The sequence below is a fragment of the Fusarium oxysporum genome, chromosome 1, assembly GCF_000149955.1.
Source record: "Fusarium oxysporum f. sp. lycopersici 4287 chromosome 1, whole genome shotgun sequence".
Lineage (NCBI taxonomy): Eukaryota > Fungi > Ascomycota > Sordariomycetes > Hypocreales > Nectriaceae > Fusarium > Fusarium oxysporum.
The window spans coordinates 1,758,186-1,784,806 of record NC_030986.1 but is presented as its reverse complement, the minus strand read 5'-3'; the positions used below and the strand labels follow the sequence as shown (position 1 = coordinate 1,784,806).

At 49.3% G+C, this 26,621-nt stretch overlaps 11 protein-coding genes across 18 annotated transcripts; 5 read left to right on the top strand and 6 right to left on the bottom strand.

Annotated features, from left to right (window-relative positions):
* FOXG_00063 (uncharacterized protein) lies at window positions 1-1,600 on the bottom strand. Of its 4 annotated transcripts, XM_018376126.1 has the most exons (4): window positions 1,567-1,600; window positions 1,315-1,505; window positions 968-1,227; window positions 137-854 (listed from the first exon to the last, which is right to left on the bottom strand). In XM_018376126.1, the coding sequence occupies exons 3-4, from the start codon at window positions 1,196-1,198 to the stop codon at window positions 789-791; spliced, it is 297 nt and encodes a 98-aa protein (XP_018231641.1). In that variant the 5' UTR covers window positions 1,199-1,227; window positions 1,315-1,505; window positions 1,567-1,600; the 3' UTR covers window positions 137-788. The 4 variants fall into 4 exon arrangements, with proteins under 4 accessions (XP_018231639.1, XP_018231640.1, XP_018231642.1 ...); XM_018376124.1 differs by having other exon boundaries at window positions 1-854; window positions 1,315-1,600; XM_018376125.1 differs by having other exon boundaries at window positions 1-854; window positions 968-1,220; window positions 1,315-1,600.
* A 528-nt stretch (window positions 1,601-2,128) lies between these two features.
* Window positions 2,129-6,657, top strand: FOXG_00062 (uncharacterized protein). Of its 2 annotated transcripts, XM_018376123.1 has the most exons (7): window positions 2,129-2,307; window positions 2,372-2,419; window positions 2,476-2,488; window positions 2,550-5,495; window positions 5,545-5,815; window positions 5,873-5,982; window positions 6,035-6,657. In XM_018376123.1, the coding sequence occupies exons 4-7, from the start codon at window positions 3,488-3,490 to the stop codon at window positions 6,361-6,363; spliced, it is 2,718 nt and encodes a 905-aa protein (XP_018231638.1). In that variant the 5' UTR covers window positions 2,129-2,307; window positions 2,372-2,419; window positions 2,476-2,488; window positions 2,550-3,487; the 3' UTR covers window positions 6,364-6,657. The 2 variants fall into 2 exon arrangements, with proteins under 2 accessions (XP_018231638.1, XP_018231637.1); XM_018376122.1 differs by having other exon boundaries at window positions 2,372-5,495.
* Window positions 6,658-6,692: 35 nt separating this feature from the next.
* FOXG_00061 (uncharacterized protein) lies at window positions 6,693-10,280 on the top strand. Of its 2 annotated transcripts, XM_018376121.1 has the most exons (3): window positions 6,693-7,079; window positions 7,129-7,693; window positions 7,746-10,280. In XM_018376121.1, exons 1-2 carry the CDS (start codon window positions 6,865-6,867, stop codon window positions 7,628-7,630), a joined length of 717 nt encoding a protein of 238 aa, XP_018231636.1. In that variant the 5' UTR covers window positions 6,693-6,864; the 3' UTR covers window positions 7,631-7,693; window positions 7,746-10,280. The 2 variants fall into 2 exon arrangements, with proteins under 2 accessions (XP_018231636.1, XP_018231635.1); XM_018376120.1 differs by having other exon boundaries at window positions 7,129-10,280.
* Window positions 7,501-10,708, bottom strand: FOXG_00060 (uncharacterized protein). Of its 3 annotated transcripts, none has more exons than XM_018376118.1 (3): window positions 10,097-10,708; window positions 8,341-10,020; window positions 7,722-8,286 (listed from the first exon to the last, which is right to left on the bottom strand). In XM_018376118.1, the coding sequence occupies exons 2-3, from the start codon at window positions 9,161-9,163 to the stop codon at window positions 8,024-8,026; spliced, it is 1,086 nt and encodes a 361-aa protein (XP_018231633.1). In that variant the 5' UTR covers window positions 9,164-10,020; window positions 10,097-10,708; the 3' UTR covers window positions 7,722-8,023. The 3 variants fall into 3 exon arrangements, with proteins under 3 accessions (XP_018231632.1, XP_018231633.1, XP_018231634.1); XM_018376119.1 differs by having other exon boundaries at window positions 8,341-10,355; window positions 10,414-10,580; XM_018376117.1 differs by having other exon boundaries at window positions 7,501-8,286; window positions 8,341-10,708.
* Window positions 10,709-13,271: 2,563 nt separating this feature from the next.
* FOXG_17791 (uncharacterized protein) lies at window positions 13,272-13,896 on the bottom strand (the record flags this gene model as incomplete). The annotated part of the gene is made up of 3 exons (XM_018397776.1): window positions 13,874-13,896; window positions 13,554-13,802; window positions 13,272-13,443 (listed from the first exon to the last, which is right to left on the bottom strand). Exons 2-3 carry the CDS (start codon window positions 13,607-13,609, stop codon window positions 13,272-13,274), a joined length of 228 nt encoding a protein of 75 aa, XP_018231631.1. The 5' UTR covers window positions 13,610-13,802; window positions 13,874-13,896.
* Window positions 13,897-14,374: 478 nt separating this feature from the next.
* Window positions 14,375-16,400, top strand: FOXG_00058 (uncharacterized protein; the record flags this gene model as incomplete). Its single annotated transcript, XM_018376116.1, has 2 exons — window positions 14,375-15,111; window positions 15,167-16,400. The coding sequence occupies exons 1-2, from the start codon at window positions 14,765-14,767 to the stop codon at window positions 16,398-16,400; spliced, it is 1,581 nt and encodes a 526-aa protein (XP_018231630.1). The 5' UTR covers window positions 14,375-14,764.
* Window positions 16,401-16,645: 245 nt separating this feature from the next.
* Window positions 16,646-20,522, bottom strand: FOXG_00057 (uncharacterized protein). Its single transcript, XM_018376115.1, has 3 exons — window positions 20,333-20,522; window positions 18,889-20,268; window positions 16,646-18,804 (listed from the first exon to the last, which is right to left on the bottom strand). Exons 1-3 carry the CDS (start codon window positions 20,370-20,372, stop codon window positions 17,423-17,425), a joined length of 2,802 nt encoding a protein of 933 aa, XP_018231629.1. The 5' UTR covers window positions 20,373-20,522; the 3' UTR covers window positions 16,646-17,422.
* A 735-nt stretch (window positions 20,523-21,257) lies between these two features.
* On the top strand, window positions 21,258-22,650 carry FOXG_00056 (uncharacterized protein; the record flags this gene model as incomplete). Its single annotated transcript, XM_018376114.1, has 4 exons — window positions 21,258-21,552; window positions 21,607-21,844; window positions 21,902-22,394; window positions 22,444-22,650. The coding sequence occupies 4 exons, from the start codon at window positions 21,258-21,260 to the stop codon at window positions 22,648-22,650; spliced, it is 1,233 nt and encodes a 410-aa protein (XP_018231628.1).
* A 63-nt stretch (window positions 22,651-22,713) lies between these two features.
* On the bottom strand, window positions 22,714-23,748 carry FOXG_00055 (adenylyl-sulfate kinase). Its single transcript, XM_018376113.1, has 2 exons — window positions 23,624-23,748; window positions 22,714-23,459 (listed from the first exon to the last, which is right to left on the bottom strand). Exons 1-2 carry the CDS (start codon window positions 23,629-23,631, stop codon window positions 22,844-22,846), a joined length of 624 nt encoding a protein of 207 aa, XP_018231627.1. The 5' UTR covers window positions 23,632-23,748; the 3' UTR covers window positions 22,714-22,843.
* Window positions 23,749-24,140: 392 nt separating this feature from the next.
* FOXG_00054 (uncharacterized protein) lies at window positions 24,141-25,523 on the bottom strand. Its single transcript, XM_018376112.1, has 3 exons — window positions 25,244-25,523; window positions 24,481-25,181; window positions 24,141-24,421 (listed from the first exon to the last, which is right to left on the bottom strand). The coding sequence occupies exons 1-3, from the start codon at window positions 25,338-25,340 to the stop codon at window positions 24,401-24,403; spliced, it is 819 nt and encodes a 272-aa protein (XP_018231626.1). The 5' UTR covers window positions 25,341-25,523; the 3' UTR covers window positions 24,141-24,400.
* Window positions 25,524-25,951: 428 nt separating this feature from the next.
* FOXG_00053 (uncharacterized protein) lies at window positions 25,952-26,550 on the top strand (the record flags this gene model as incomplete). The annotated part of the gene is made up of 3 exons (XM_018376111.1): window positions 25,952-26,129; window positions 26,185-26,213; window positions 26,263-26,550. The coding sequence occupies 3 exons, from the start codon at window positions 25,952-25,954 to the stop codon at window positions 26,548-26,550; spliced, it is 495 nt and encodes a 164-aa protein (XP_018231625.1).
* Between the last annotated feature and the right edge of the window lie 71 nt (window positions 26,551-26,621).

Below are 26,621 nucleotides of genomic sequence, written 5' to 3'. Positions count from 1 at the left end.
CGGTTTCGACGACGGCCAAATCTTCACTAAGCATGTGCCCGAAGGCACTATCGTGCTCTGTACTGGATGCCGAGCCATGGAACTCAAAGCGTAATGATGATGATGTGTGTAATTTCGGCGTGCGTGTTTTGATTTCTGCATGCGTTTCTTTCGCGGTTGGTCTGTTTCCCTTCAGGTTTGCCGGTCAGCATATGATTTGTTTTGTGCTTCTGATTTGGTCTTCATGAGCGCTTCCAGGGGACCGGCGCACTCAGCGCTCAACTTGATCATGTACATTGTCTCATTGGAACATCTTGGCCATAAGGCAAAATAGACACGGCGCGAACTGTGAGTCCGTGATTTTGACTTTAAATGGCCAACACAAGCTTCGGTTCCGTCTACTTCATACGTATCAAGTTGTTTCCCCCATATCTGTGTGATCCTGACGCATTGTTGTTTTGTAAACGCTACCTTAAGAGCGAGATTGGACGGCCGTATTCTCAATGAGGCCAAAACACACAGCTCGTTCGTACCTCTGCTGCGGAAGAGAAAAGAAAACCATACAATTTACCACAAAAGTCACGGCAGGAATGGAGGGATACTGGGTTGATTGGGTTGATTGGGTAGTGTTTTGTCTGTCGTAAATCATTCGTCGACTTGTTGTTTCAGTCTTCCTCTCGTCTGATGTACGCAAAGCCAAAAGTACAACCAGGTTTAATCGAAATCCAGTTCAAGAACATCATTCGTGTGTGTTCATCTCTTTTGGGATCTTCTTCCTGGTAATTCTTCCTCGAAATTTCCCCTCTCTATTACTGTGCAGATCCGCCCACCTGCTCCTGATGGACCTCGAGGGTATCGCCATCCTGCATCTCGAGCTGTGTGATGTAACTTGTCAGCATGTGTGGTCTCTCCGGAGAGTTTGCAGTAGGGTGCGATTTGAACATAGATATCAAAAGTCCGTGTCTACAATAGAAAAGCGAAAACGTACCGCATCGGGCGTATCGGTGGGTTGGACTCGCGTGCCGTCGAAAAGAAATCGCACGGAGCTGGTCGCCTTTCCCTGCCGCTCGCAAAAAGCGCCCATAAGCTTCTCAAGCTTTGTAGTGCGCTTGATCTTGAAGAAGACCTCGTTGTTGTTGTCGGTGACCTTGATGTTGAGGTGCTCCGAGTTGGCGGGTGCCTGCTCGCCAGGAGTTCCGTTTTCGTTCTCGTTGGACATTTTGAATTAGTCTGGATGGAATCTATGCACTTAGTACGAAACAATGTCAGCGCGTGGCTCGAGATGAAGTGCAGGAGTGAAAGTGTGGCAAGACATCGCAATAATCAGAATATTACCTTAGCACGATGGTCGTTGATGTCAAGTTGGGCAAGTGGGGGTGATGATCGCGTTATGCGCGTTTGGCCGGCGAGACGTAGAGCAGCGAGCTACGAGCGTGTTGAAGAAGAAATTAAGATCGGGCGGCCAGAGTGTGTGTGCGAGGGAAAAAAGTATGATCAAGTTTGTTGTTGGTGGGAGGTATAAAAGACTATGGTGGGTGATGAGCCTACTAAGATAGACGGATAGAAGGCAACCAGCCTTAAACTTACCTGCTGAGGTCAGTTGCCTCTCGCGCTTCGTTCAACACTCGCTTGAACGTCAAGCGGGCGAAAGAGCCCAACTTTGGGCGTGTAGGTGGGGGCCGAGAGACGAATGACTGTCTTTGATTGGCTATCTACCGCTTTGGTCGAACCCCCTGTACTCCTCATACCCTATACCCAAATGTAGCGTTAATTGGTTGCTGGAAGCTCGGTATACTCATCACAAACCTATTTAACTGTTGGAGTTTTACGCAGCCAAGATGTTCTAATTCTCAGTTATAGAACTTAAGTAGTATTGCAGATATTACAATAATGGATGTATTAATTCTAGCCAGACAGGCTGATACCACTTTCCAGATAACTGTAGTAACGACATACCCTAAGTACCTTGCCTATATGTACCTACTTACCTACCTTACCTATCAGGCTGCACGTTGGAACACCTACGGTGTAAAGAAACGTGTTTCTCCTCTACCTACCTACGTAGTAGGTTAGTAGGTAGGTAGCCAAAAGTGGCTACCTAGCTACTCAGGTAAGGAAGCATGACATCAGTCTTGTCTATCTGATCCACATTCATATCTCCCCTTCTTCTACCACAGACCAACATTTGGTATCATTACACGAGAGGCAAGACATCTGCGTAAACATCTATATTATCACAATTCGTATGCCTATTCGATATTCACTTGGTGCCACGTTGATCCGCAAAACCACCACATACTGCAAATTGTTATATTATACACGACCATGGTTCGTCTCGCGATAAATGACAGAGTAAAACGCTTGGGAGAAGCTAATTAATATATAATTATAGGCTCTGAAAGATGATGTCGAGGCCAAGCCTGCTTGTCACCCACGTGCAGTAAGTTCCAAAACCAAAGATATTAGAGTGGCCGCTGTGACCTGACACGTGTGCAGTGTGCAATTCAAAGTATTTCCTCCAGACACGAGAACAAAAGAAGGAGACAAAATGCTGACCCAAACACTACAAGACTGTCTTACCAGCAATGGCTACAATGAGGCCAAATGCCGAACTGCAATCAAGCGACTTTACGAATGCTGTGAAGCATTCTACGAACGTTACGGCGAAGATGCGTCTACTGTGAGCTGCCCGAAGCCCAATCTGCTCAGGCTCAAAATGAAGCAACTCCGGGAGGAAGCTAAATGATATGTAACGCTCGTCTTTGGTGTGTCCGCCGGTTTGGGAAACGCTGGCAACTTGAATGATGAGCGCCGAATCTCTTCTAGGCGATCGTTGAGCACGCAAGAGGCCTCATGGACCTGAACAAGCATTGAAGGCCTGTTCCGAGACTCTAATACGAATGCCGATGACATTATGATAGAGAAGAAGAAAAGAAAATTTAATTTGCTGTTTGGTGGAGACGTACTTGAACCAGAACAGTGTCGAGTGCGAGTACTCTTCTAAATGTACTGTACGATACGCGCGCGTGCAATCGCGGCTGTTTTCTTTTTAGCGCAAAAGTCTGTAGCCTGCTCAAAAGGTAGTGTCTGTTACTACCTACCTAGTCTACCTACTAATAGACTTACCTTATGTTATGGATTCATCATCCAATGAGAAACACTGACGAAAGAATAGTACGTACCGCTTAGCTAGCTCCAACCAGCGCGCCAGTGCAGCAGCAACCAAAACAATTCGTCCAGATTCTTTGATTCTCCTGCCTGAAGTATCAACCTGCACAAGCATCTTCAGCAAACTTCACTAGCATAATCCTTCCTTAACACTTACAAAAGCGATAAACGCGACAAAATACCCATCCCCATATTGGGCATGTTTACGGCCTTGATCGATCTCTACGTTTGACCCGTCGGCCGAAACCTGCCGAAAAGGGTTGCTTGCTCGTTCGCGCTGTGTACTAAACCATACGTTCGACTTGACAATCCCCAAGACAGACCAACCTGAGTCACTGAAATGGCACCTGTCGAGGCCGAGAAATTCCTATCTTATGAAGCCGGGCCCGAGGTCGAAGAGTTCGCCAACGCGCTCGACGACTGTCTCTCCCCTCCCCTCTCAAACGAAGAACGACGAGAACGAATTTTAGACCTACCTAGAAAATACTACGAGAATGCCCTTCGACGCCTAGCACAGGTTCGACCGCGCATGATGCGCAATGGACAAGACGATGTCGATATGGATGCAGACGACGATGTTGCTAACAGCAACCCTGCCTCAGCAGAGCTTGTCAAACGTCTCGGGAGGGAAGCGCAAACATGGGATCTATTACGCAGGCTCCTTCCACTGAGATATGCTAGTTCTGATAACGGGCAGAGCGCTTCCAAAACCGAGCAGAGCTCCGTGGATTCAGGAGACCTGTTCAAGAGTTTCCTCGCTAGTGATTCATCAGCGCGCGAACGACAAGCAGTCATACAATGGCTTCAGAGCAATGCTTCTTCAGGACCGGATATCGACGAGCTTGCGCATGAACTCCAGCAAAACGCCGACCGTGGAGATATCATCGCTCACGGCTGGCTTCACACTCGCTCCTCAATCAAGCTTCGGAAGAGCGTAACAGCCTGGCCTCATCTTCTGGATCGCCAGTCACCAGCTATTGCGACCTCATTTCACACCTCAGATGGCTCACCTCTGGTGACACAGCTGGATCCAGACGCTGCGACTCGTCAGGGACGAAAACTTGAACCGCAAGATGAGTATTTTGAGCGTGCCATTTGGTTGGGTTGCTGGGAACACCTCCGCCGAGGATCAAGCTTGGACACTATCCGTGAATGGTGCCAAGAACGAACCGAAATGTGGCGGGCTATTTCGACCTCTGCGATACTTCTTTCAGCCGACGACAGCCAGGAAGTGACCGATACTAAACCAGCATCACTTGCTCTGTGGCGACGAATGTGCTTCAGCTTGTCTCGATCTGGTGGCTGTGATGACTATGAGCGTGCGGTATATGGTGTCCTATCAGGAGACATCCCGAGCGTCGAGAAAGTTGCCCTGACCTGGGAAGATTTTCTTTTCGCGAACTACAATGCATTGCTACGCACACAGCTTGACAACTACATACTTGGACAATGTCCAGCCGACGTTGCTTCAAACCTCACACAATCCTTTCCTTCATTTGACGCTGTTCAATTTCACGGTGAGCCAAGAACAGTTGACATGCGTCTGATCCGAGCTCTGGAAGCCAACCCTCAGATCAAAGACGAAGCGAACGAACCCAATAAGGCGTTGCAGGCATCATTAATTTCCAAGGAAATTGGTCAACATCTTTATCAGCAGGGCTTGATCATTTCTTCTGGTGCAAATCAAAACGAGTCAACACTCTACAGATCAAAGCCTAGTAAGCTTGAGGTAAATAAGGAGAGGTTCTTCCAGTCTACGCAGCACTACGGCCTGCGGATCGTCGCACATATCTATCTCCTCATCAACCTCATGGATAAGCTGAACTCGAAGGACGATTCTCTCGCCCCTGCCTTTTCTCCTCCTGAAATGAGACGTTCCCAACAGAACCTCATTGCCGGGTACGCGAATTATCTTCGCCTTGCCGAGTTTCATGAGTTAATACCTCTTTACTGTTCGATTTTGGAACCCCCTCGGTCATATGAGGTGCTTAGCTACAACCTCATTCACGAAAATGAGGCGAGCCGACGTTTACTACAACTCAGACTTATTCGGAAAGCTGGCATCGACGTGCTGGGGTTTGTCAAGACTCAGGCATGGCTTCTGTTCGATGATTTGGGTCCGGCGCAGCATGGATGTCCTGCCAAGGAAGGATTTAGTATCATTGAGCCTGGCCCACCTACTTCACGCAGCGGTCGTCCTGTGAGACCCGATTTCTTTGGTGATGATGAAAGATTCGTTGATCAGGCACATGAGAACCTCATCCGATCACTAGAGTGGCTGGTACTGGTGCAAGAAACATGGCCCAACGTGTTGTCTATGGGGACCAAGATCTACAAATTCTTTTTGCGTGAGTTATTCTGCTTTAAGCAGTCGGTCAAAAACTGACAACGCCACAGGCAATATGCACCTCAGCGCTGCTCGCCAGCTGATGAAGCGAGTTCCATTTTCAGAGGTACTTCATGCAGCTACGGAAGAAAGCGGCGATGAGATGGAGTTATACGAAGACATTCCCGAGTTTTGGGCTAGACAACTTGATCGGAGAGGTATTCGTGATGTGACACCGCAACAAGCACTCTCAGATGCCCGAAATTTCCGCGAACTAGAGAATCTGGTGCGAGCCCTGGATAGCTTGGAGACAGTCGCGTCGTTAGCCGAGCTTACAAATGAGTACGCAAAAAATGAAAACGCTGGAGCAGGCACGGCCATGATGTTAACGAGATACAGGGACCAGAAGAAGAAGCGAGAGTTCTGGAATGCTATTGGTGATGAAGTCAAGAACACAAAAGAAAACATGCAGCCTCTTCTCAAGAACTGGCTCCTGGTGGGCATCGAGGGTAAGTGAGCCCCTATCATCAGGCTATATCTCAGTGCTGACACACGAATTAGAAGGTGATCAAGAACTACGAGATCTCCGTCAGGCCTATCTCCCCGAAACAGTTCTAGCATACGTTGGCACGCTGCATTTTGCTGGCACTGGCTTGTCTCGAGACAACCTCCTCGAGTGTATGGAGCTTGCTTCCATCATTGCAGAGCGCGACTCAGATCTGTCGGTTGCATTCTTAGAAGCTGGAAGAATGAAGGAGCTGGTGGAAGTCTTTGCTGCCAGCAGCAAGGCATTGGCCATCAGCACTGGTGAAAAGAGAACCGCGAGCACTGGCAGCAAGAAGCTGCGAGAGATGGGTTGGTCCCGGGATCTGTGGTCTGTCAAGCCATGAAAAAGTTCCTTCCATTCTGTCACCACTCGTATCTGTTGACTGATTGTCGAGTTGTTATTTCGTTATCTGGGCGTCGACTTCCCATAAGTACCCATGGATCTATCATTTTCATTTGGTGAAGCCGGGCATGAATTGTAAAACATTAGGGGTGGGAGTCGGAATCAGTACATAAGAGGAACCGAGCCAATGAAGAAACATTCTAGATCTCAATAAGTTGATCGAGTTAATGAGAACAGAAAACTCAGATGATAAGACGAAGTATTTATGTTGCAATATTCCACTTTCTTTCGTGCACTGATTATTCCGAGATTGATAATAACCGAAACGTGGGGGGCTAGGCCTATGACACAATCTGTAAGAAGCTCCCCACTACAGACCTGCATCTTCCAACTCCAACTCAACGTGAAGTTTACCTATCTTACCTAAGGTAACTCCTTATTGCATTTACTCCTAACTATTTCCCAATACGTTAGCAAAGAGCGCACCGGGGCGACAACTGCAATGACAAGCTTCGCAGCTGATATGCAGGGCGCAACTCCTCCTGTTCTTCCTCCCAAGCCTGGCAGCCATGAGACGAGTCGCATTGCGACACCGACCTCATCAGGCGTGCCTCCACCATCCGAAGGCCGCATCCCTCCCAACACTGTAAACCACGCGCCAGCATCAATTCCCGACCCAGGCGACCAATGGCTCCCTAAGATTCTACAGGAAAAGTCGTATGTGATACCCCAATTGCAAGAGTGCAATTCTAAATTATGTGGCAAGAAAACAAGACCTGGCTGAACTGCTTGGAAACCCGACTCTCCTCAACGCATTAACGCACTCTCCTGAATCCATTCACCCTTCCCTGCTTGTATCGCATCAAGCTCTATCCGCCGCGCTCAACGAAAACATCGAGCTAGCTGGCCAACTCACAGACATGGAAGCTCGGCTATCCCATCAGCGCGCATCGACACAGGCACAACTTCTCTCAACACACACTCTCGAGCGACAATGGCGCCAGAAGCAGTCTGACATGGATCACGCGCTAGCGCCTTTTTCACCAGCAGCTTTATACCAGCAGCTGGGACAGGGCGTCCAGGAGCAGGCATCGGTGTGCGAGGCTATGGAGGAGAGTTTCCTCGACGGAGAAGGAGAAGGAGTATCGGCGACGGAGAGGGAGGTTACTGATTGGGTACGTAAATACAGAGAGGCTAAAGTCCAGTACTATTTGAGGCAAGAGAGGAAAGAGAGATGGGACGAGGGACGTGTCGGTGGATGGAGATGAAGAGTTCTAGGCGTTTATACAGCATGGGCGTTGATGCATGACACTGTATTTTTGAACTTTCAGGTATCCGATCTTACCTGGTATAGATCACCAGCGCTTACGAGTTACGACACAGAATCATACGCTGAACATTTGCTTCGGCCCTGTAGACGCGTACCCCAAATTCGTCCTCTTTGAGGTCGGACATCGATTTATAACACGACAAACTGTTATATGCGATATAGCTGGGACGGATATGCCGTCGAATGCTTCCCACTTATAACCAACGCTCGCTTATCCAACACGGGTATCTATGTTATTGACTTTGAAAGCCGTACAAATTTGCTGATCCTCTTAATGGCGCCATGAGTAGTTAAAAAAAAAAAAAAAAAAAAAAAAGCTCGCATCTCACCATCATAGCGCGCTGAAAGGACTCTTCTTCATATCCGGGCTGCGTGGACTCATGGGCAGAGCAAACAGATCGTCGTCGTCATCTCGCCGTAGAGGTCTGACAGGGGCTGAGGCAGCTGTAGCAACGTCGCCATGTAGTGCAGCATTAAGCGATATGGGACCTGTAGATGCGTTGCTGGCCATGGCCTCATGGGACGACACAGCAATATCACGCCCTCTGGGTTGAAACGGATGAGATTGGCTAATGGGGCTCATGAAGGTGTTCGCTTTTGGGAGAAGTCAGCTTATACACAGGGACTGGAGCGATGGATCTCAAATACCTGTCGTGCTCGGTGTTAGATCAGCAGGTGATGTGGCCAGCTTGAGACCTTTGAGCTTGTCCCCCAAACGGCCCGTAGGTGAACGAGTGGCTACAGGACGAGGCATGGAGTCACTGGGAAGTTGCGGCGTGTTGATGAAGGTGTCGAGAATCCATTGCCTCTCGGCGAGGGCCATCTCAACACCCACTCCCTCAGCATTATTGCGAAGCTCGGCGGCTACCTCCCGATCTATGGCTGCCAGGCGTTGGCGAGCCCATAGTGTGTGCAGGACTCCCCGATTGCCTGGATCAGCGGCAAGGCCTGGTGGAAAGATGGCCGGAAGCGGTTTGAGGGTCAGACTGGGTGAGCCAGGTGGCGTGATAGTGATCGTCGAGGGGACCGTGGCATCAGCGGGGAGCAGGAAGAATACACGGCGACGACGTTGACGAGATGAAGACGCAGGAGCAGTGCCTGCCCCAGAGTCTGGCTCAAGATCAGCAGCAGGGAGGTTAGTAGATTTCCCCGGCCACGACACTTGCCAACATGTTCTGTTGATGCTGTCCACCGGAGCAGAAGCCGGAGCCGGCTCCGTTGCGGAGATGCGATCGGCAGCCGAAGCGGATTGTTCACCGGAGGTGTCGGCAGGACGATTGGCAGATGCAGCGGGGCCCCGAACGGCATCGGGATACCACTCCACCATCAGAACCTTTGTACCAGCATCGCTGAACTCGAAGCGGGCTAGGTGCTGAGCCTCCACAGAAGGGACGATAGGGGCTTCACCGACAACGGCAGATGTAGATGGGATTCCAGGCCGAGAAGAGCCCGAAAACGGGTCAGTCGTCATGGCTTAGGGCGACTTGCTCGTTATGGGGAAAGCGAGAAGGTCACAAAGAAGAAATGATATTAAGCTCCAGGATAAACGCTGCTGAGCAGCGGCTCCGAATTCGAGCGGTAGAGTATGGGGATGGAGATGGAGATGGGGGTTGAGAAGGCGGAGAAGGGGTCGAAATCTGGGCACTTTTGATACTAGCCCGATGGCTTTGTTTCGACTTCGTTCTAGTCTCGCTATGTGCTCTGTCTCTCTGCAACTGACTTCGGCTGGGTTATTGCTGTCTTCTCGACGACTTGCGCCTTTGCGTTTTTTTCAGGGTCCCGCTCCTTCTCGGACCGAGACGAGGTTATTTCGGTGAATAAGGTATCAGAGAATTTAGGTATATTGGTTTAGTGAGGTACGGGAAGGAGGCACCGGACACATTCCGCAATGCAGCCGGAACTGTGTCGGGAGCTATGTCAAAATGAGTTGACTCTGAACCTCTCTCTGGTGAGGGTAGGCGACGAGTCAGTCAGAGGGGAGGAGACGGCGGTGGCGGTAGGTAGTGGCGGGGGAGTTGCCAGTTTCAGGACATTGACAGAAGACGGAACATTGGGTTGAACACGAGATGAGATGGAACATGACATGACATGGTTGTCAGCTTCTAGTTTTTGAGCGTTTATTACATTATTAGAGAGGAGAAGTTTGAGGGGGAAAAGAAGTGGACTGAACGCGGGATGGGACGGAATGGCCTTGGGGAAATGCTGTGGACGCGTCTACCTACCTCCATTCAACATTTAGGTAGTGGTCATATCTACAGCGCAGTAACGGCGGCGGATTGCACGGAAGGGGAAGCTGTTTCAGAGACAAGGATAGACGATCCAATCATTCTGGTGAAGTACTCGATAAGAACCTGTTTATTGGAAATGGAAGCAAGATAGAACACATAGAGAAGCGCATCCATACCTTGGGTAGGTAGGTACCGCACCTTAACTCATCAGTAACCTTACCAGTTAGGGTGCTAGGTAAGGCAAGGCAAGGCAAGGTAAGGTAGCAGAGAGTTCCTTCATCACTTGACCATCTAAGAAGGGTTCCTAGCGTCTAAGAGCTGGCGGGAGTAGAAAAAAAAAGAAAAAAAAAAAACACAGATTGGCTTTTACCCAGCCTCAAACCAAAATCGGTCTTGTATTTTCGTCTCCCAACTTAAGGTATCATCTACAACAGGCTATCGAGTATCATAGTAGGTTAGTACATTAACATGTGCTGACTGAGGCAGTGCTGACTGTCCGGGCCTGGTCCCTTGTCTAGGTATCCCTGGCCGTGCTTTGACTAGGTACTTGCTAGGCTGGGCTGGAGTTTATCGGTATTATCGGGACGAAAGCCATTTCTTATCGGCCGATTGCGTGACTGAATTGAGACCAGAGTGATTTAGAGTCACGAACATATGTCGTCAATAATAACAGCATCTACTGTACAGCCTGAGAATCAAGCCTTTAACATGTGCTGCTTTTCTCTACCAGACATACTAGTATAACCAAGTGCCTTTGTAAGTATGAGATCGGTGATCCCAAGTTAGTATCCCTTGGCTCTAAGTTACTTGTGCGCATTGCGTACCTTGCATTTAAATATTTATCTGTTTTTTTTTTTTTTTTTTTTTTTTTTTTTTTTTTTTTTTTAACAAAAATCTCTCGAGTCAACGCAAAGGTTCATTACAAGAGAAGTTTACTGAGATGTCAATCGAGTAGAGGAAACGTTACAGGATCTCATGCCAATGCGGTATCGTCCCAAAAACAAGGCTCTTCTATCGACGTCTCTATCTATTCCACGACCTGCCGTAGTCTTTAGCTATAATAACTCTACCCCGAGACATACTACTACCATAGGTATTGATCCCCTGTACTCATAGCAATGTCTTGCTTTTCTTCAAGTCACCAACCAACCAGAACTCAGTTGATTCTCAAGATCGGCGTCAACGAGACACTGGATATCGAGCTTGTCACGGATGGGGCCAGTCCTTCCCAGAACCACCGCAGTAAGGCCGCGACTAATAGGAACACGCCCCCTCTCAAACCCAACATAGGTTGGGTGTCTCGGGTCCGTTCAGCTGGTCCTCGCATCCACAACCATATTCAGACAACCCCAATTATTTAACTCTCCATTACTCGTGAGATTGCTGAGATTCAAATCTACTATTTTGACGTTGTGTAAGTGATATCAACCGTGTTGATAACATCACTGATATGGTATATATGATAATGAATGTTGGTCGTACGAGTTGTATTGTCACGTAAAAGCTCACTCACAACGATAGCTCAATGGCATTCAACTGACTGGACCGGAAGTCTTGTGACGTGGAGAAATGAATCACACATCCACTGGCTCCGTCATCATCAATAGCCATACCTGTCTTGTTGCATCTAAACGGGAATTGGCTCAAAAACAGTTGAGAGTCTCCAGAGTTGCTCGAGACATGCATATATACTACATTGCAACATGTTGGGATATTTCATTTCAAGTCGGATAAGTACAGTACATCCATTATTGTGAAGGCTTGTATATGGACAATGCTAAGAGAGCGTCGAGCCACCTGTATCAAGCGAACCCCTCGGGCCACGCGATTCGCACGGCAAAAGCACTCGCCCGTTCGGTCTCGAGCTCTTCCATAGAACTCACCTCACTTCGCCTTTTATTAACTACCGTATGCAGCTCTCGGCCGGAGAGAGGGTCCTCGGCTTGACTCTGTTACAGATGGATCCACGCAATTCCGGGGGCAGATATAGTTTGCTCTCGTTCTGGGGGTGAGGTAAGGTAACTGTAGTTCCTTCGGGTGGTGTTCTCCATGAAATCGTAAAATCATTCTAGGTCTCGTGAGTCGATATCTATGGGTCTGACATATTCGATACGCTATTTCCTCACTTGGTGCATCTCATACAAAAAAGTTGTTAATGACAAGCCGGCGGAAGGCAGTTTCGGGTGCATTAGCAAAATATGAAGTTTGTATGAGCTTTGAAGATAACTCAAGCATCACACTATGGAAAACCTATGACGAGGACCTCGATATCAGTTCCATCATTGTCGTTACCACTGTGTAGCGTATTCAGGATATTTGGTATCTTATCCAGCTCATTGAAGGTTCCGACTGTCCATCTGAAAGTTTTAGTTATCGGACCTCCATTCGGTGAAGGACTCGGCCGGCACTTGGATAAGTAGGCTATACGGATGCCATCCAATTCGCTCCGACCCGGGCTGTCTCATTGCTTGATCATTCGACCGAATGTTAATGAAGATAATACTATGTAAACATAAGACCAGGAAGAATAAAAAAACAAGAGGGTACACCCATTCAGAAAAAGTCTGCCTAAAGTCTGCAAAGGCCCAGTCTATCTTGGCCGGCTAAATGCAATCCCTGAAGAATAGACCGAGATATCAACGGGTGGCGGATCCGGTGAAGACCCGGAGAAAAGCCAGTTTCAAGGTACCTAGATACCAGGTAAGCCAAGGGCCAAGACAAACCTAGGCACTTAATGAGAACGCTCCAGCCCAAGCCTCAAAAAGAAAAAAAGAGAGAGATCCATGGCAGGAGGAGAAAAATCTCACCAGGGGTCATTTTCTAAGCTGCCATCTCTGTTTCCCAACGTATCTGTTAGGCCAAGTAATAAGGCATTTCCCGTGCGGCTGGCCAGTTAATTGGGATTGCGAATAGCTTTTAGTTAAAACTCAAAAACAGCCAAAACAGGCGCTGTAACGTTGTTTTGATAGAGCTTCGGGAACAATCAACGGGAAAGCCATATACGCAACGCATCTGAACCGCAATGCACCACACAGGAGGCACATGTCCCAGACGCTGCATGGCATGGAACGGATGGGAAGATAGAGTAGGGCCGGCCAATTGGGCCGAGTCGGGAATTTCATTGACGATCATGGGGGATCAAGAAAGCAATCTCACACTGTGCGTCACTCGTAAAAGTGAGGATAGGCGCTCGTGGAAGCACCTCGCGTGTACCGTGCAATAACTGTACACTGCTGTGCACCGGCGTTTTTCTGGAGCGTTGCAGTGGAGGGCAGATGCATCACCAACGTCAGCTGGTCACTAAAAGTACCTGAGGACCACAGGCAATTCAGGGCCAGAGGAATGCTAATGCTAATGGAAACTGCTGTTGTTTAGGTTGTGGGGAGATTTGCGCAAGGCAGTGGAGAGGTTTCCACGGGCTCCATCGTCATTCTGGGTCTGGGGCTTTTCTTCTCTGCTGCCCAGATTTCCTCTCCAGGAAGTCCAAAGCACCGGGGAGATTCGCTCACGCGGTTTCTCCAGACTGGAGTACACCCACGCGTTATGTTAAAAAAGGGGCCCCAATGTCCCCCCACAGCTGCCATGGAGTGTCCTCTCCACAGTTTGGCCGGCCAAACGCCGCTTGAGGCGAACCAAACGCTTGCCTTTTTGGCACCTTGGGCGGCCATGAGGTGCGCTAGATGTCCCATTTGTCACTGTGATGTGCTGTATTGACCTAAACTGATGGGCAGTCAATCAAAGAACACCCCACCATAATAAACGGTCGGTCCGTTCTCCCCCCTCGTCAGTCAATACCTTTTCAATGGGATGGTTTGGTGCTGGCCAAATCCTTCATTTCGTTTTATAGTTGTCTTTACGGGCGACAAGATCTTCAATTCTATTCTATTTTGGCTCATTCTCTTCATATCAGCCCAGCCGATCGGTGCACTTACACTTGGCGATATGGGATGTACCTTATCAGTCAATCATCTAAACCTTCCCAAATCTGCCTACCCAGGTAATACCCAGAACGGGAAGTATCCAGATAGTTGGGACATTCACACCCAACCCAGCTTTTCTTTTTGAACAATCGCCTCGACATGGGATAATATAGTGCAGTCCTCAACACGAACCACTAGGCCTCCGGCCAGTAAATCTTGATTTTCATTCAGTAGGTACCTATCATATGCAGTGGTTCCATCTTGCCGTTCGTCCCAATTCAAGATAGCACCTGTCTCTACAGAGAATCATTATCGTCCCGTCTGTGGAGTCGCGACCCATTTAACTTCACACCTCTTGCTGCGAAGGAAAAAAAAAACGCTCCACCTCACACCCCCTCCACGTCGTTCCATTCTCCCCCGGATTTGTACCGTACGTACCCAAGTATCCTTGTACCTGGAAGTCCCCTTCCTTCTACAGCCCAGCTAGTCATCACTACGCTCTCTCGCTCTTTCCTTGTACCATTACCCTTCCCACTTTCCCGTTTATCCCGCGCAGTTCATTCTGTCCGAACCAACACGAAACACCACAAACTCGCCTTTCACGATATCGATCGACTGCTTCCCCTTCGTCTTTCTTATTACCAGCCTTTTCCTTTGACGTCTAGCCCTCAAACTCGATTTACCTGTGCCTCTGGATCTCCGGTCCGTAGTTTTCGGCGTTCCCGATCGCTCCGTCTCGCCAAATCGCTCTTCCTCTCGCCATGTCGAGTATATTCTCATTCAGTGCGCAATAGAGACGGACGTCTGTAGCCATTTAGGCCTGCTCAGCAAAGGCGACACCGTCCTTTCTAACACGCCGCGGCCCTTGCGCCCTCTCGTCGATAGCGTCGAACGTCGCTCGTTTTCTCTTCGACGCCCGTCATCATGGCTCATCATCAAGCGCGGACGATGGCTATGGATCCGCCACATATCACCGAATTTGCTTCTGAGCGTTACTTCGAAAAGTTAAGCCAGCTCAATGCACACCAACATCAGCGTCAACCTCCTCCGACTCGAGATAATCTTGATGCTTCCACCTCGTCGCCTTCGAGATTTATTCTTCCTCTACGAGAAACGAAAACTGCCGATGTTGAACCTCTAAGGCCCCTTGACCAGAAGCGTGATAAATCAAGGTTTTTCGGCCTTCGCTCAAAGGTCTCGATCCTCCACTCTAAATCGAGTGTCGCGTCTGGTCATGCGCCTCGAGTTTCTGTTGAGACGCCGCAAAAAAGGTAATGCTCTTTTGGCTGAATATTAATCCTTTCACTTTACTGACCTGTGAGATAGTGCTAGCTTCGATCAGCTTTTCCTAGGACTTCCCAACGAATTACAGATTCAAATCATTTCTGCCCTCCCACTAACCGACGTCCTGAACCTCCGACTTGCCTCCAAATCGTGGCATACTCTCGTCACTTTCAACGAAAATACTATCGCTCGATATCATCTCGAACATCATATTCCCGTTTACGCCTCCCGCCTCTACCCCATCACAGACCCGAGCGAGATCAACTTCCAACATCTATGCGGGATATGGCATCGATTACACGTCGCTGCCAAGCTCGCCTTTCTAATGTGTGAATGGATTACAAAAGATATCTTTCTTCGCCAAACTGAAGCTCAACGACTTGCATTTGCACCCCAGAACGAGCGCATGCGGCGACGCCTAATACCTCTTCTATTTACCATATTCCACTTCTTCGAGACGTACCGAAAATTGTACCTAAAGCGTATGGCTGAGAACGGAGGAAAAGGATTGAGACGGGAACCTTATACTTTGAACCCGATTGAAGCCGAAATCATGAGTATGTACGACGACCAAACCTTATTAAGGGTTCACGAAGTTTTTCCCCTTGTAATATCATCGTTCTGTCGGAGACTCCGACCACCGACATATGTTGGTAGAGTCGAGCGATCACTTCGTGGCTATATTCGGGAGAAACCGTCCGACGACATGCATGTTGCCATTTTGTGCATTGGTGGACTGCGACAAGTGGAAAGGCTTTGGGAAATCAAGGGATACAACAGCAGGCGTGGTGCTGTTGACACATGGTTTAATGCTCTCACGAAAGAGGCGCCACCTACTGAACAGTCAACGTCGAAACCGAAACGAGGTCTTTTCGGACGCAAAAAGTCCACTAGTGAAGCTCGATCGTCTGGTACTGCATTGAACAAGGTCCGGAGTTCTGGCTCAATAGATGGGAACATGGATTGGGAAGCCAATCTTGTCTTCAACACGAGTTTATCTGCTGGGGCTCCCATGTCACCTCTTACTTCGCAACAGGCTCAGGCATTACTCAGCGACCTTCCCGTACTGCAACAAATATGGCTCACAACAGCTGAGGCCCTGATCCTTCAGCGTCGGGTTGTCGAGCGTCCACAGGATATCAAACGCAACCAACAGGTCATGCTGGATTTGATCAGTGAAGATGGACTTGTAGAAGAGGACGAATGGTGGTACGGCCGCAGCATTCCCGATTCTGTGCGGCCTCCCGTCGGTGTCACTGATGACGATGCGGATTAAACGGCACCAGTTTCACTATATCTTAGGCATTCTTCGTTTGTTATGTTGCTGTTGGCGAGCGTGTTGAGAAGTTATACCATTACTTCTACTTGTCGTTTTACCTGGGTACATGCATGTGTCAAAGAACGGGTTCTTGAGCATTTAAACGGCGTTTTTATCGGTTGCGGAGAAAAGGGCTACTGCGTTGCCGAAGGTGGTACTGGATGGGAACACTGGCTATACATATTGATACCGACTGTCTATACGACATTATATTTTCATTTATATTTCACCACTTTCCTCTCAACTTAAGATCGAAGCCGAGTGTCTCAAACCCTCAAAAGGCTCTTGTTTCCCTGAATAGTGAAAAGGACGTTCCCATCCAATGTTTGCACTAGCCTCATAGGGTCAAGTTGGCGTGGCTCTTTATTCATTCGGATAGCAGTATATTTATTATCCCAAGAAGCCTCTACTTTGATAGGAGGCGGGAAGCTTATTCTTAAATCTACTAAAACTGAAAGGATATGATGATCTGAGCAATAGACCACCAGTCTGTTTAGTTCGGGTTTGGCTTTCCGTGTGATCTTGCCTATAAGTGATATACAATCCATGAACACACACACAATGACTTAGCCAAGCCGGAAACCCAGCCTTTCCTCTAATGATGCCTCTCTGCTACTTAAAGACACATGTTTTCTTTGCTTAGTATCCACACAAGTGATACTCACGTTACCTTCGCCGTCTTGTGCAAACATTCCGGTGTCCCTGTCACGATTTGTAGGACGTGAATACTTGAGCCGTCCTGCAGCCCAAGAGCAGAAAAGGTCCGATCACATGGAATCAGCCGATTTGGACCACCCACCTCTGCTCCTTGATATCTTCTGATATTCTCGCTCTCTCTTCATGGTGTAAAATACTCGACTACGAATGTGAATTTCGGCCAGTGTATTGTCAAAGCATGGATCGCTTCTGAGTTGCTTCGCTGTGCCAGAGTTGCTGTGATAGTCCGTTCGGACGTAGCTCTGTCTATTAAAGCTGGGAGCTTAAGACATGTCTGCTACAGGCGCTGATGCAGTTTTACAAGGCTTGGGAGGTGTTTTGTCCATACTTGCGATTGGTGCTGACTCTTCTAAGTGGTGATGCGACTCAGAATGGTCCATGTTTGGTAAGGGTGTTGTCCCAGTTGAATGACGGAGACCTTGTTGCCCGTATTGAGGAACCAGGGGTCGGCTGTCAAGCCTTTGAGCTTGCCGAGGAGAGCTTGAGCGTGCTGTCTGGGAAAATGGGCCTGCAGCGGAATGACCTAATTGATTCGACAACTGTCGTTGCTGTCGTTGCTGCCGCTGGTACAAACCCACTACGGTCACTTCTCGGAGAACATCCTCCGGAGCCCCGAGGTCCCGGCTATGTGGCTGAGTATTCGTTGGAGAAGATAGACTCGTCGGTCGGATCGACTGTTCGGATCTCAAATCCTGTGGTGAATGATGCCGAGGTTGATGCTTGCGTTGAAGTTGGACGCCTTGATCTGCTTGGGTCTGGTAAGACTCATCAAATTGCTTGAGCCCTTGATCCTGCTGGTACAAATGAGATGGGCTTTGTGGCACTTGCTGGCTCAAACTATCTCCAAGCCCAATTGCCTGTACCCCGGAGGCGAATATGCCTGATATAGACGATGTGTGTCTGGTAGTGGCACCTGAACGAAAAGCTATAGCCTCTGCATCGGCTGATTGCGAATATCTTTCGCTAGTGCCAAGGTTTCTTGGATTTGTCTCCTGAGACACACAAAGACGCTTGACTTGTTTCTCGTGAGGATGATTGGTGGCTAATCGCGCGGTCCTGGGGGATGTTTGGGGGGTATCGATCACTCGAGTGTTGGTACAGGGACCTTGTTGTGAATTCTTTCTCTTCTTTGAAGAAACTAGGACAGCGTCCTGGTGGTGGTTGGGTGGCCCCTGAAGTTCCTGTATGATAACGGAACTGCCACCGGCTGTTCGTGCTTTGTTCACCTGCGTGCAACCAGGCGAGCCAGTTGCGCCACCTTGCATTGTGCTGGCCGCTTCTTCAGCAGGATCGGGCAATACTGGGAAAGAAAAGGTGTTTCGAAGAGCACTGGCTGTCTCGGTCACGTAGCTTGAATCAGGCGTGGATATTAGGGAGTTATACGTGTTTTCCCTCGTGGTTGGCTCATGAGATTGAGGCCTTGACTCCCTAAGATGAGAGTCTGATGAGTTAAATGAGGAAGAAGCAGGCTTAGCAGGCAGTAGCCTGGGCTTGTTCCTTGATCCCTTAGGCCGACCACGAGGCCTTCCTGTACTCTTCGTGCGTCTTAACGTTGTAACCGAAGAATTTGGCACGACCAGTGCAGATGTGCTAGTTAATTCGGCGGGGGTAATCGATGGACCTGAGGTGCTTCTTCGGGCTTCCCCTGAAACATTTATCAATCTCGGCATAATTGAGGGAGCGGCAGCTATAGAAATTTGACCCTTCCTAACACGGGGAAGTAGCTTACTCGGGCTTTGGTTGTTAGAAGCACGTGGTAGAGGCATATCTGAGCCTGGATTATTTGCAACAGAGTCTGGTGGTGCACCCGAGCATTTGACAAGTGTCGAAGGCTGCGTACCATTCGTTTCATCGGGCCTCATAGCCAGGGGAACGAAGGCAGTACGCTTAAGATGTAAATCTGCGTGTACTAGCTTTTTCGTACTCCCTTTTGGCCTACCTCGTGGTCTCCCTGTTGAGGGTTTCAATGGCCTTTTCGTAGTGCTGTTTTCAGCAAAATTTGGAGGGAAAATTTCCGAAATCCACGAAATAAAGAGATCGCCCGAGCTTTTCTTCGAGCCACTTTCAGAGGACCCCCCGTCAGGAGACGGGAGCCGCCGAGTGGCACCGCCGAACTGGTAAAGGGCACTGCAAAGCGTTTCTACGACTGTAGTTGGGTGCAGCTTTCGTAGGAGTTCAAGAAGTCGATATTGCTCTGCTCTGACCTCTTCCGGTGGAAGAGTTGTTGCCAAGAGCTTCGTAATGGCAGGCGGTTCTCTGTTAGTCTCCTGTGTGGGATCTGCTGGTGTGACAAATTCGTTCGACGGGTTCATGCTGACGTCCTGTGTCGAGTTCGCATCTATAAATGGACCGTCCTGTTGTTCATGGTTGACCCCGGGTGCGACCTCTCCTTTAGTTGATTCTGCTAGAATTTCTGTTTCAATATTTTCCACACTGCCTGCTTCCATCAATGGATTCTCTTCAAGCCCTGTGCTGGCTTGTGCAGATCCCGTCTCTGCTCGCCGCTCTTCATATGGCATAACAGTCCTGAGGGGTGGAGGCTGAGCAACTGGCCCGTAAATGTCTGCAATTACTGAAGGGAGATTTGAGAGAGATTGTGAAGGAGTGCGAGCAGCCGCTGTGTGTGGTGGCCGCGGTCTCCTTGGATAGCGATACCCTTGAGCACTTGCAAGTTTGGCAGCAGCAGCAGTTCTTTCACTTGTACGCTTGGCCGCAAGGTCGCGCTCCGTTATCTGCGGCTTCTGGAGGTGCATATGCATAACACTGAAGTTACCTTGCTTCATGTTCGTCCTGCCCTTAAGCTTGCTTGGCACTGCGGTCCTGATACGACCATCGCGATATGGGTTAAGGCTGGCGGCCGGCACTTTGTCCTCTTGCGGTGGACCAGGGCTAGACGAAACAGTTGTTCCATGATCCGGAGCATGGAATGGATTCATCTGGAGATCAAACAAGGCATTGCCTACTTGCCAATCCGACCTGGTGGCTCTTTGTCCAGGTGTCACGGCGCCTGTCGACGCTGTAGCGGACGAGGCACCGGGGCTTGGGCCTAGGGCATGAGCAGTGTCGGGAGTGAGGATAGTAGAATCGAGCACAATGGCGTGTTGAGGCGCTGTGCATTGCCTGTGAGCCTATGTATCTACTGCATTCGACGAATTGTTTCGAACAACACGTACGTACTTCTGAGGTCATGACGTCGGGATGAGGCTGGGTCATAATACGCTATTGACCTCAATAGCGATCTCACAGCGACCTTTTCGGGCAAAAGTCATTTGCGCCGGGCTCATGCGACTTCGACGATGCGCAAGTCAATGGTTCTTATATCGAGGTTTGTGGTGCTGTCGCAGCTCGAATTCTGTGTTAGTGACTGGATTCACTTGCCCTGGTCTGCGCTGTACTTGTAGTCTGCAGCCCCGTGATCAAAGGTCGTCCAGTAGTGGGGACCCCATGAACATCAGATGCGGCGGCAGCTGCACTCAATAATTCGCGACCACATTTGTCTTCTCGTCTTGAACTAGACCTAGGTACTCTTTAGTACGATACGCGCTGGGTGGTGTTGATGGCGACCTTCGGGTCTTATATATATATATATATAAATGATGCGATATATTAACTGGTTACTCTATGCCAGGGACGTACCTTCGAGCGCCGTATGAGACTATCGAGGTGGGCAGCCACAAGCAGTCGTCATACCTAACTCACTAGCCACAGATCCACAACTGCCCCCTGATCCCAAAGGCAACTGCTACTCACCTTGCCTACCTAAGATATTCATGGAAGCTCCCACTGCCTTGTATTAGCTAGTGTAGTGCTAGCAACTCCAGCAACACTGTCCCGCCCTATAAACGCAACGTAAAGCGATACGACCCAACCTCGCCCTCGCCCTCGCCCTCGTTCTATCTGTTTCATCAGCAAGACTTCAACGGAGAGCCGTTTTCCGATGAACCTGTGAGCTTGACTCGCGATTAAAGCCATAGCTTTCACCGTGTGGAGCTGCCCGAGTTCTTCGCTGGCGTCACATTCATCAAACCGACAGCCTATCTTGTAGATATTCTCGACATAATTCATCCATCGAATATCTTGTAGCTCGAGCTTGCTATAATGTCGACGAAATACGCATTCCTATCTTTGCCCCAGGGCGTTTTTGACTCGAGCGATCGTGATGATGCCATATCATCACTGCGCGGGACCATCTCCTCCGACAATGGGTCCGTTCTGCCTTTCAACATCCCCGATTTCAAGATCGGCACTCTGGATGCCCTGGTGCAACAGGCAGATGAGCTTACCAAGCTCGAGGCGTCATGCCAGGCTGTTGTATCCAAGGTCGCCGACTCTCTGAAGAATGTGCTCGAGGGTGACGAAGATCGTATCGCCCAGTATAAGATGGTCAACGATAGTCAGTCGCGTACACTTGTTTTGAGGCCGGATAGTCGCTAATCACTCACAACAGAACCCACTGATCAGTACGTGAGCACTTTCAGCTGGAACAAAATCCGATATCGAGCCGACAAGTCCCTTGCAGAGCTAATTAGCACTTTGCAAAAGGCGCGTTCATCCACCAACCTCAGTCCTAAGCTCCAACTAACATGTCCTCAGGAACTAGCCAACGTTGATACCGACGTTAAGACAAAGTTTAATCAGTATAACTCTGTCAAGACAAACCTTGCGGCTCTACAGCGCCGCCAAACGTGAGTATTTGCCGCTGATCAAAATACCATCCTCAGATCATTGACAATCTCAATCAGCGGCAACCTTTCTACCAAGTCCTTGACCCCCATTGTCGACCCGAAACTTCTTGTGCAGGATTCTGAGTACATTGAGACACATCTCATTGTTGTTCCTGGCAATGCAAAGAAGGATTTCATTAAGGAGTATGAGACAATATCGCCCATGGTTGTGCCTCGCTCGGCTATCGAGGTGGCCAAGGACGACGAGTTTGTTCTCTTTGCTGTGGCGACATTTAAGAAACACAGCGCCGAATTCCTCGCCAAGTGCCGAGAACAGAAGTGGACGCCCCGTCAGTACAAGTACGTTGAAGGCGGTCGACAAGAAGAGCAAAGGGAGCTCGATCGAGTCACCAATGAAGAGCGCAAGGTTTGTGGCGAGGCTCTGCGTATGGGACGCACGGGATGGAGCGAAAGTGTCATGATCTGGATACATGTTATGACATTACGGGTTTTTGTTGAGGCAGTTCTTCGCTATGGTCTGCCTCTAGATTACGTATCGGTCCTAGTTAAGGTGAGTCTATCGAATGCGTCCCAATTCACATCACTGATCAAATTCTCAGACTACATCCAAGCTGGCGCCCAAGGTCAAGGCTGCTCTGGACTCAAACTACTCGTTCCTTGGCGGCAATGCCTTTGGACGGGACAAGCGAGGCAAGATTACCAAGGACGACGCTGCGCTGAGCTCGGAGATGGCAGCCGCTGGGTTTCAGACTGGCGAGGGACACGAATACACGGCATACGTATACTACGAGATCGAGTTTCCTTAGCGATTGGCGCGGCTGGAAGGTTGGGGGAAGGAAAACAAGCCGAGAAAGAAGAACGATAGAACAAGTCGCCTGCATGCAAGAAACGCCTATATTCTACCCTGTCATTATGCCCATGAGTGACGACGGCCGGTGTCGCATGGCAGTAATATCCGATCTATCTCTTTTAACTGCGAAACAATCATGAATCTTGTGCCTATTTCTTGTTGAGATAACCCTTCTCATTGAGCCACTGAACAATCTGAGCAACACACTCCTCAACTGAGTTCTCGTGAGTCTTGATAGTAATCTCAGCGTTCTCAGGCTCCTCGTACGGAGCAGAAATGCCGGTGAAATCCTTGATCTCACCAGCGCGAGCCTTCTTGTAAAGACCCTTGGGATCACGCTGCTCGGCAACTTCGAGGGGCACATCAACGTAGACTTCGACGAAGGGGATTGGCTCATCGCCACCCTGTGTGGCCTGCTCGTGCAGATCACGGGCGACCTTGCGATCCGCTCGGTAGGGAGAGATAAAAGAGGTAATGGCGATGGTCGAAGAGTCGGCGAAGAGCTTGGCGACTTCGGAGATGCGGCGAATGTTCTCGTTTCGGTCAGCCTCGGAGAAGCCAAGGTCCTTGTTCAGTCCGAAGCGGACATTGTCGCCGTCGAGACGGTAGGCAGCGACGCCGAGGTGAAGGAGATGCTGCTCAAGCGCAGTGGCGACAGTGGACTTGCCAGAAGCAGAGAGACCAGTCAGCCAGATGGTGAGACCGCGCTGGCCACGGGTCTCGTTGCGCTCCTTGCGCGATAAGGAAGGGTGCCAGGTGATGTTGCTGTGAAGCGCGTCATTAGTTAGCGATGCCTCTGGTGTTGAAGTGGGATGTATAGCGATGGATGGCGGGGTAATGATTTAGAGACTTGGAGAGAAGGTTTAGAAGCCAGATAGGCACAGCGAGGGCAGGCAGTATACGAGATGAGTGGTTTGTTTTTGACTTACGTAGCCATTGTGCAAACAAGATATGTTGAGATAGGTATTAGACAGTGAAGAAAGGGAGAAGAAAAAAAAGTATTTAATGGGTGGAGGGTGAGTATGGCAGTCTATGTAGATACTAGGCAGAGTGCCAATCGACCTGAACCTACCTAATAATAGTGATTTCTGACGCCAATTGCGACCTCCCCACGAACTGGGCGATAAAATTTTATACCATCTTTCTATACGTCTACATGATTCGCTCCAGGAACCTACCTATGTGATGTAGTAATTGCCCGCAACTTACCCTCGCGATGTCGTGATCGGGCCATCGGGCGGCAGAAGCCACTGCTACAGACTCCCCGGAGATCCACCTTCATAAGACTGTAATCAGCCTATGAGAACTCATGTTGAGGATGGCGACATCAGAGGCCTTTCCCCATCCTATACAAGCCTATTCGTTAAGTGGCCGGCGCGGGTCCAGCGACTCCACGGCGTCTGTCCACTGCGCCGGAAGTCGGCCCTGCGAAGAGAAAAAAACAACCTCAGCTTTAAATGGAGAATTTGATATTATTTCTATGTATAATACATGGCAGACAAATCGATAGGCCACGCTCCATCGAGTTTCCCAAAGGAAACGCTCTATGTGTAATTAGGATGTGTTCTTGTAAAATGCTCTGTCATCTATCATGTCACCTGCCGACTGCGAGGTTCCTCGTCTACCGCAACACAACCATATAAAATGCACCCGTCACTCCCGTCGCTCGCTCGAAAAAGTTGTCATAACGCGTGTCATCTGTTCGTTTATCCAATTTTAGGCATCATCTATAAGACGCATTAGAACATCTCTAGGATATCGGTATCACACGACATATATAACTTACCGCAGCATACTTTGGCGAGATGAATAGTGCTTGCGCTTCGGCCACTATCGTCGGCTTCTCGCCAGGCTCGGCCAGCAGTTCGATATGGCCCCGGACCCAGGCCTTGCGGCCTTCCACCTTGTATGTCTCCGCTCGAAGAACCAGAAAGCTTCCCGCTGGTGTGGGTTTGCGATAGTCGACATTGAGGTTTGCTGTAACTGCGATGTTATGAGGCAGCGCACCGAAGGAGCAACGTCCGAGGCCCTCATCCAGCATAGTCGCCAGAAAGCCACCATGTACAATGCCAGGGTGGCCGCACAGGTCGTCACCGACGTATGCTATAGACACAAGTTGTTTGCCCTTGGGCGCCATCCAGGCGTACGGTGGTACTGGCATTTTCCCCTCGCCGATGAGCGCTCCTCCTGTCAGGCTCCGACTTCGGTATGATCCGGGCATTTTCATGTGCGGCCGCGATTCGGTGAGTTCGGGGTTGGCGCGGAGCTCTGCAACGAGCGGGTGTTTGTTGATCGTCTCTTCCACCATCTTCGCCTCTTCGTGGTTAGCGACGAAGCGTCGCAGGCTCTCTTCGTCCGAGTGAAAGCCCATGCCGTTCGAATGCATCGTGTACCATGTTCCAAAACCGCCTGCTGTGCTTGCGCCTACGCCAGCGAGCAACATACCTGCTGCTCTCTTGAAAGCGCCACCAGCGGCTGCTGTGGCTGCTATAAGTTAGATTTGTCAGTATATCTTACGGGTAAAAGTGCTTTGAGGGGCGCAAACACACCTCCAGTCGCATAACTGCGGGACTGCGTAGGACGAGCAAACCGTTTGCAAGCTTGCGCTGCAAGACGTCCACTGTGACCAACTTGTTTGGAAAACATAGCAACTTTGTTGTTCTAGAAAGCGAACTCTGTCAACGAAACAAAGGCGAAAGTAAAGACCAAAAACTATTTTTTTTTAAAAAAAAAAAAATAGAAAAAAATAAAAATAAAAAAAGAACTTTGGAAATGCGCCGCCTCGGCTTTTGATTAGATTTAAGGTTGTCTTGATTATCGGCGTTTCCGCTTTGCCTCGGATAGGAGGGTTGGCCTCGGCGTTTATGCACTTAAACGTTTAGTAGCTAACTTTGTTCCTGGATACCTAAAGTGGAAAGCTGTTGTGGCTTGTAGTCTTCTGAAATGCGCCAAGTTGGCACGACTCTGATAATCGGGGGAAGATGTCCAACTGCCAGCCATGTGCTAGGGCCCCTAGCACCTGTGACGTGAGTCTCATCCAACCAGAATAGCTCGACGAGCTTGTGAGACATGATTTGTATGAGACGATCAAAGGCCGCTGACGACATGCGTGCTTGTGCGTTTTATTCCTTGTATAACGTGGCTAGGTACTCTTGATAGTATTTAAAGTGTCGCATTTCCGTCTACCGTTATTATCGAGTTCCCCACTCACTATCCATTTCAAAATCACTTAGAACTCACTAGGCACCTTACTTACAATGGTGAGACTATCGAACTTGGTTGGCAAACTTGATATTAACTCTTTAATCCAGGCGACCGCTGAAACTGTCGATCTGGGCCCTGTACACCCTCCCAAAGAGGACTCCATTACAGCCTTTGAACAAATCCTCCCTGAGCTCAAGAAGACTCTTGTTCACCTCCGCCACGACTACAATAGTGAGTCGATATGAGCCTACCTCTGATTGGATCTAAAGCTAAACCCCCCCCTCAGAGCACGAACCAGAGTACTTTGCAGCTGCTGTAAGTTCAATCGAATATTTCTCGTTTTACTATGGCTTATAAGATATAGGAACACCTCTCAGACCAAGACCTTGTCGGTTTCAGCGCTGACGACTTCGAAGCTGTTCGTGTCGCTACATCAGCCTACGGCATTCATTTGTTCGGCAAGCTTCGCATTCCCGCTTTGCCTGACCCTTCGGGCCCATCTTATATTCACTTCCGTGTCTTCATTGGCGGTGGGGATGAGCCTCCCAAGCTCCATAGCATTCACACCGAGGAGCGCGAGGATTCAAGTGGTGGAAAGACCTACAGAGCAATTTTCACCAAGAATGATGAGCTTGAGTGGTTTGATACTTGATTGAGATAAACAATGAGAGATGTATTTTATGTGGCATATTGTCTAACATGGCAGTGGGCGTATTTTCAGAT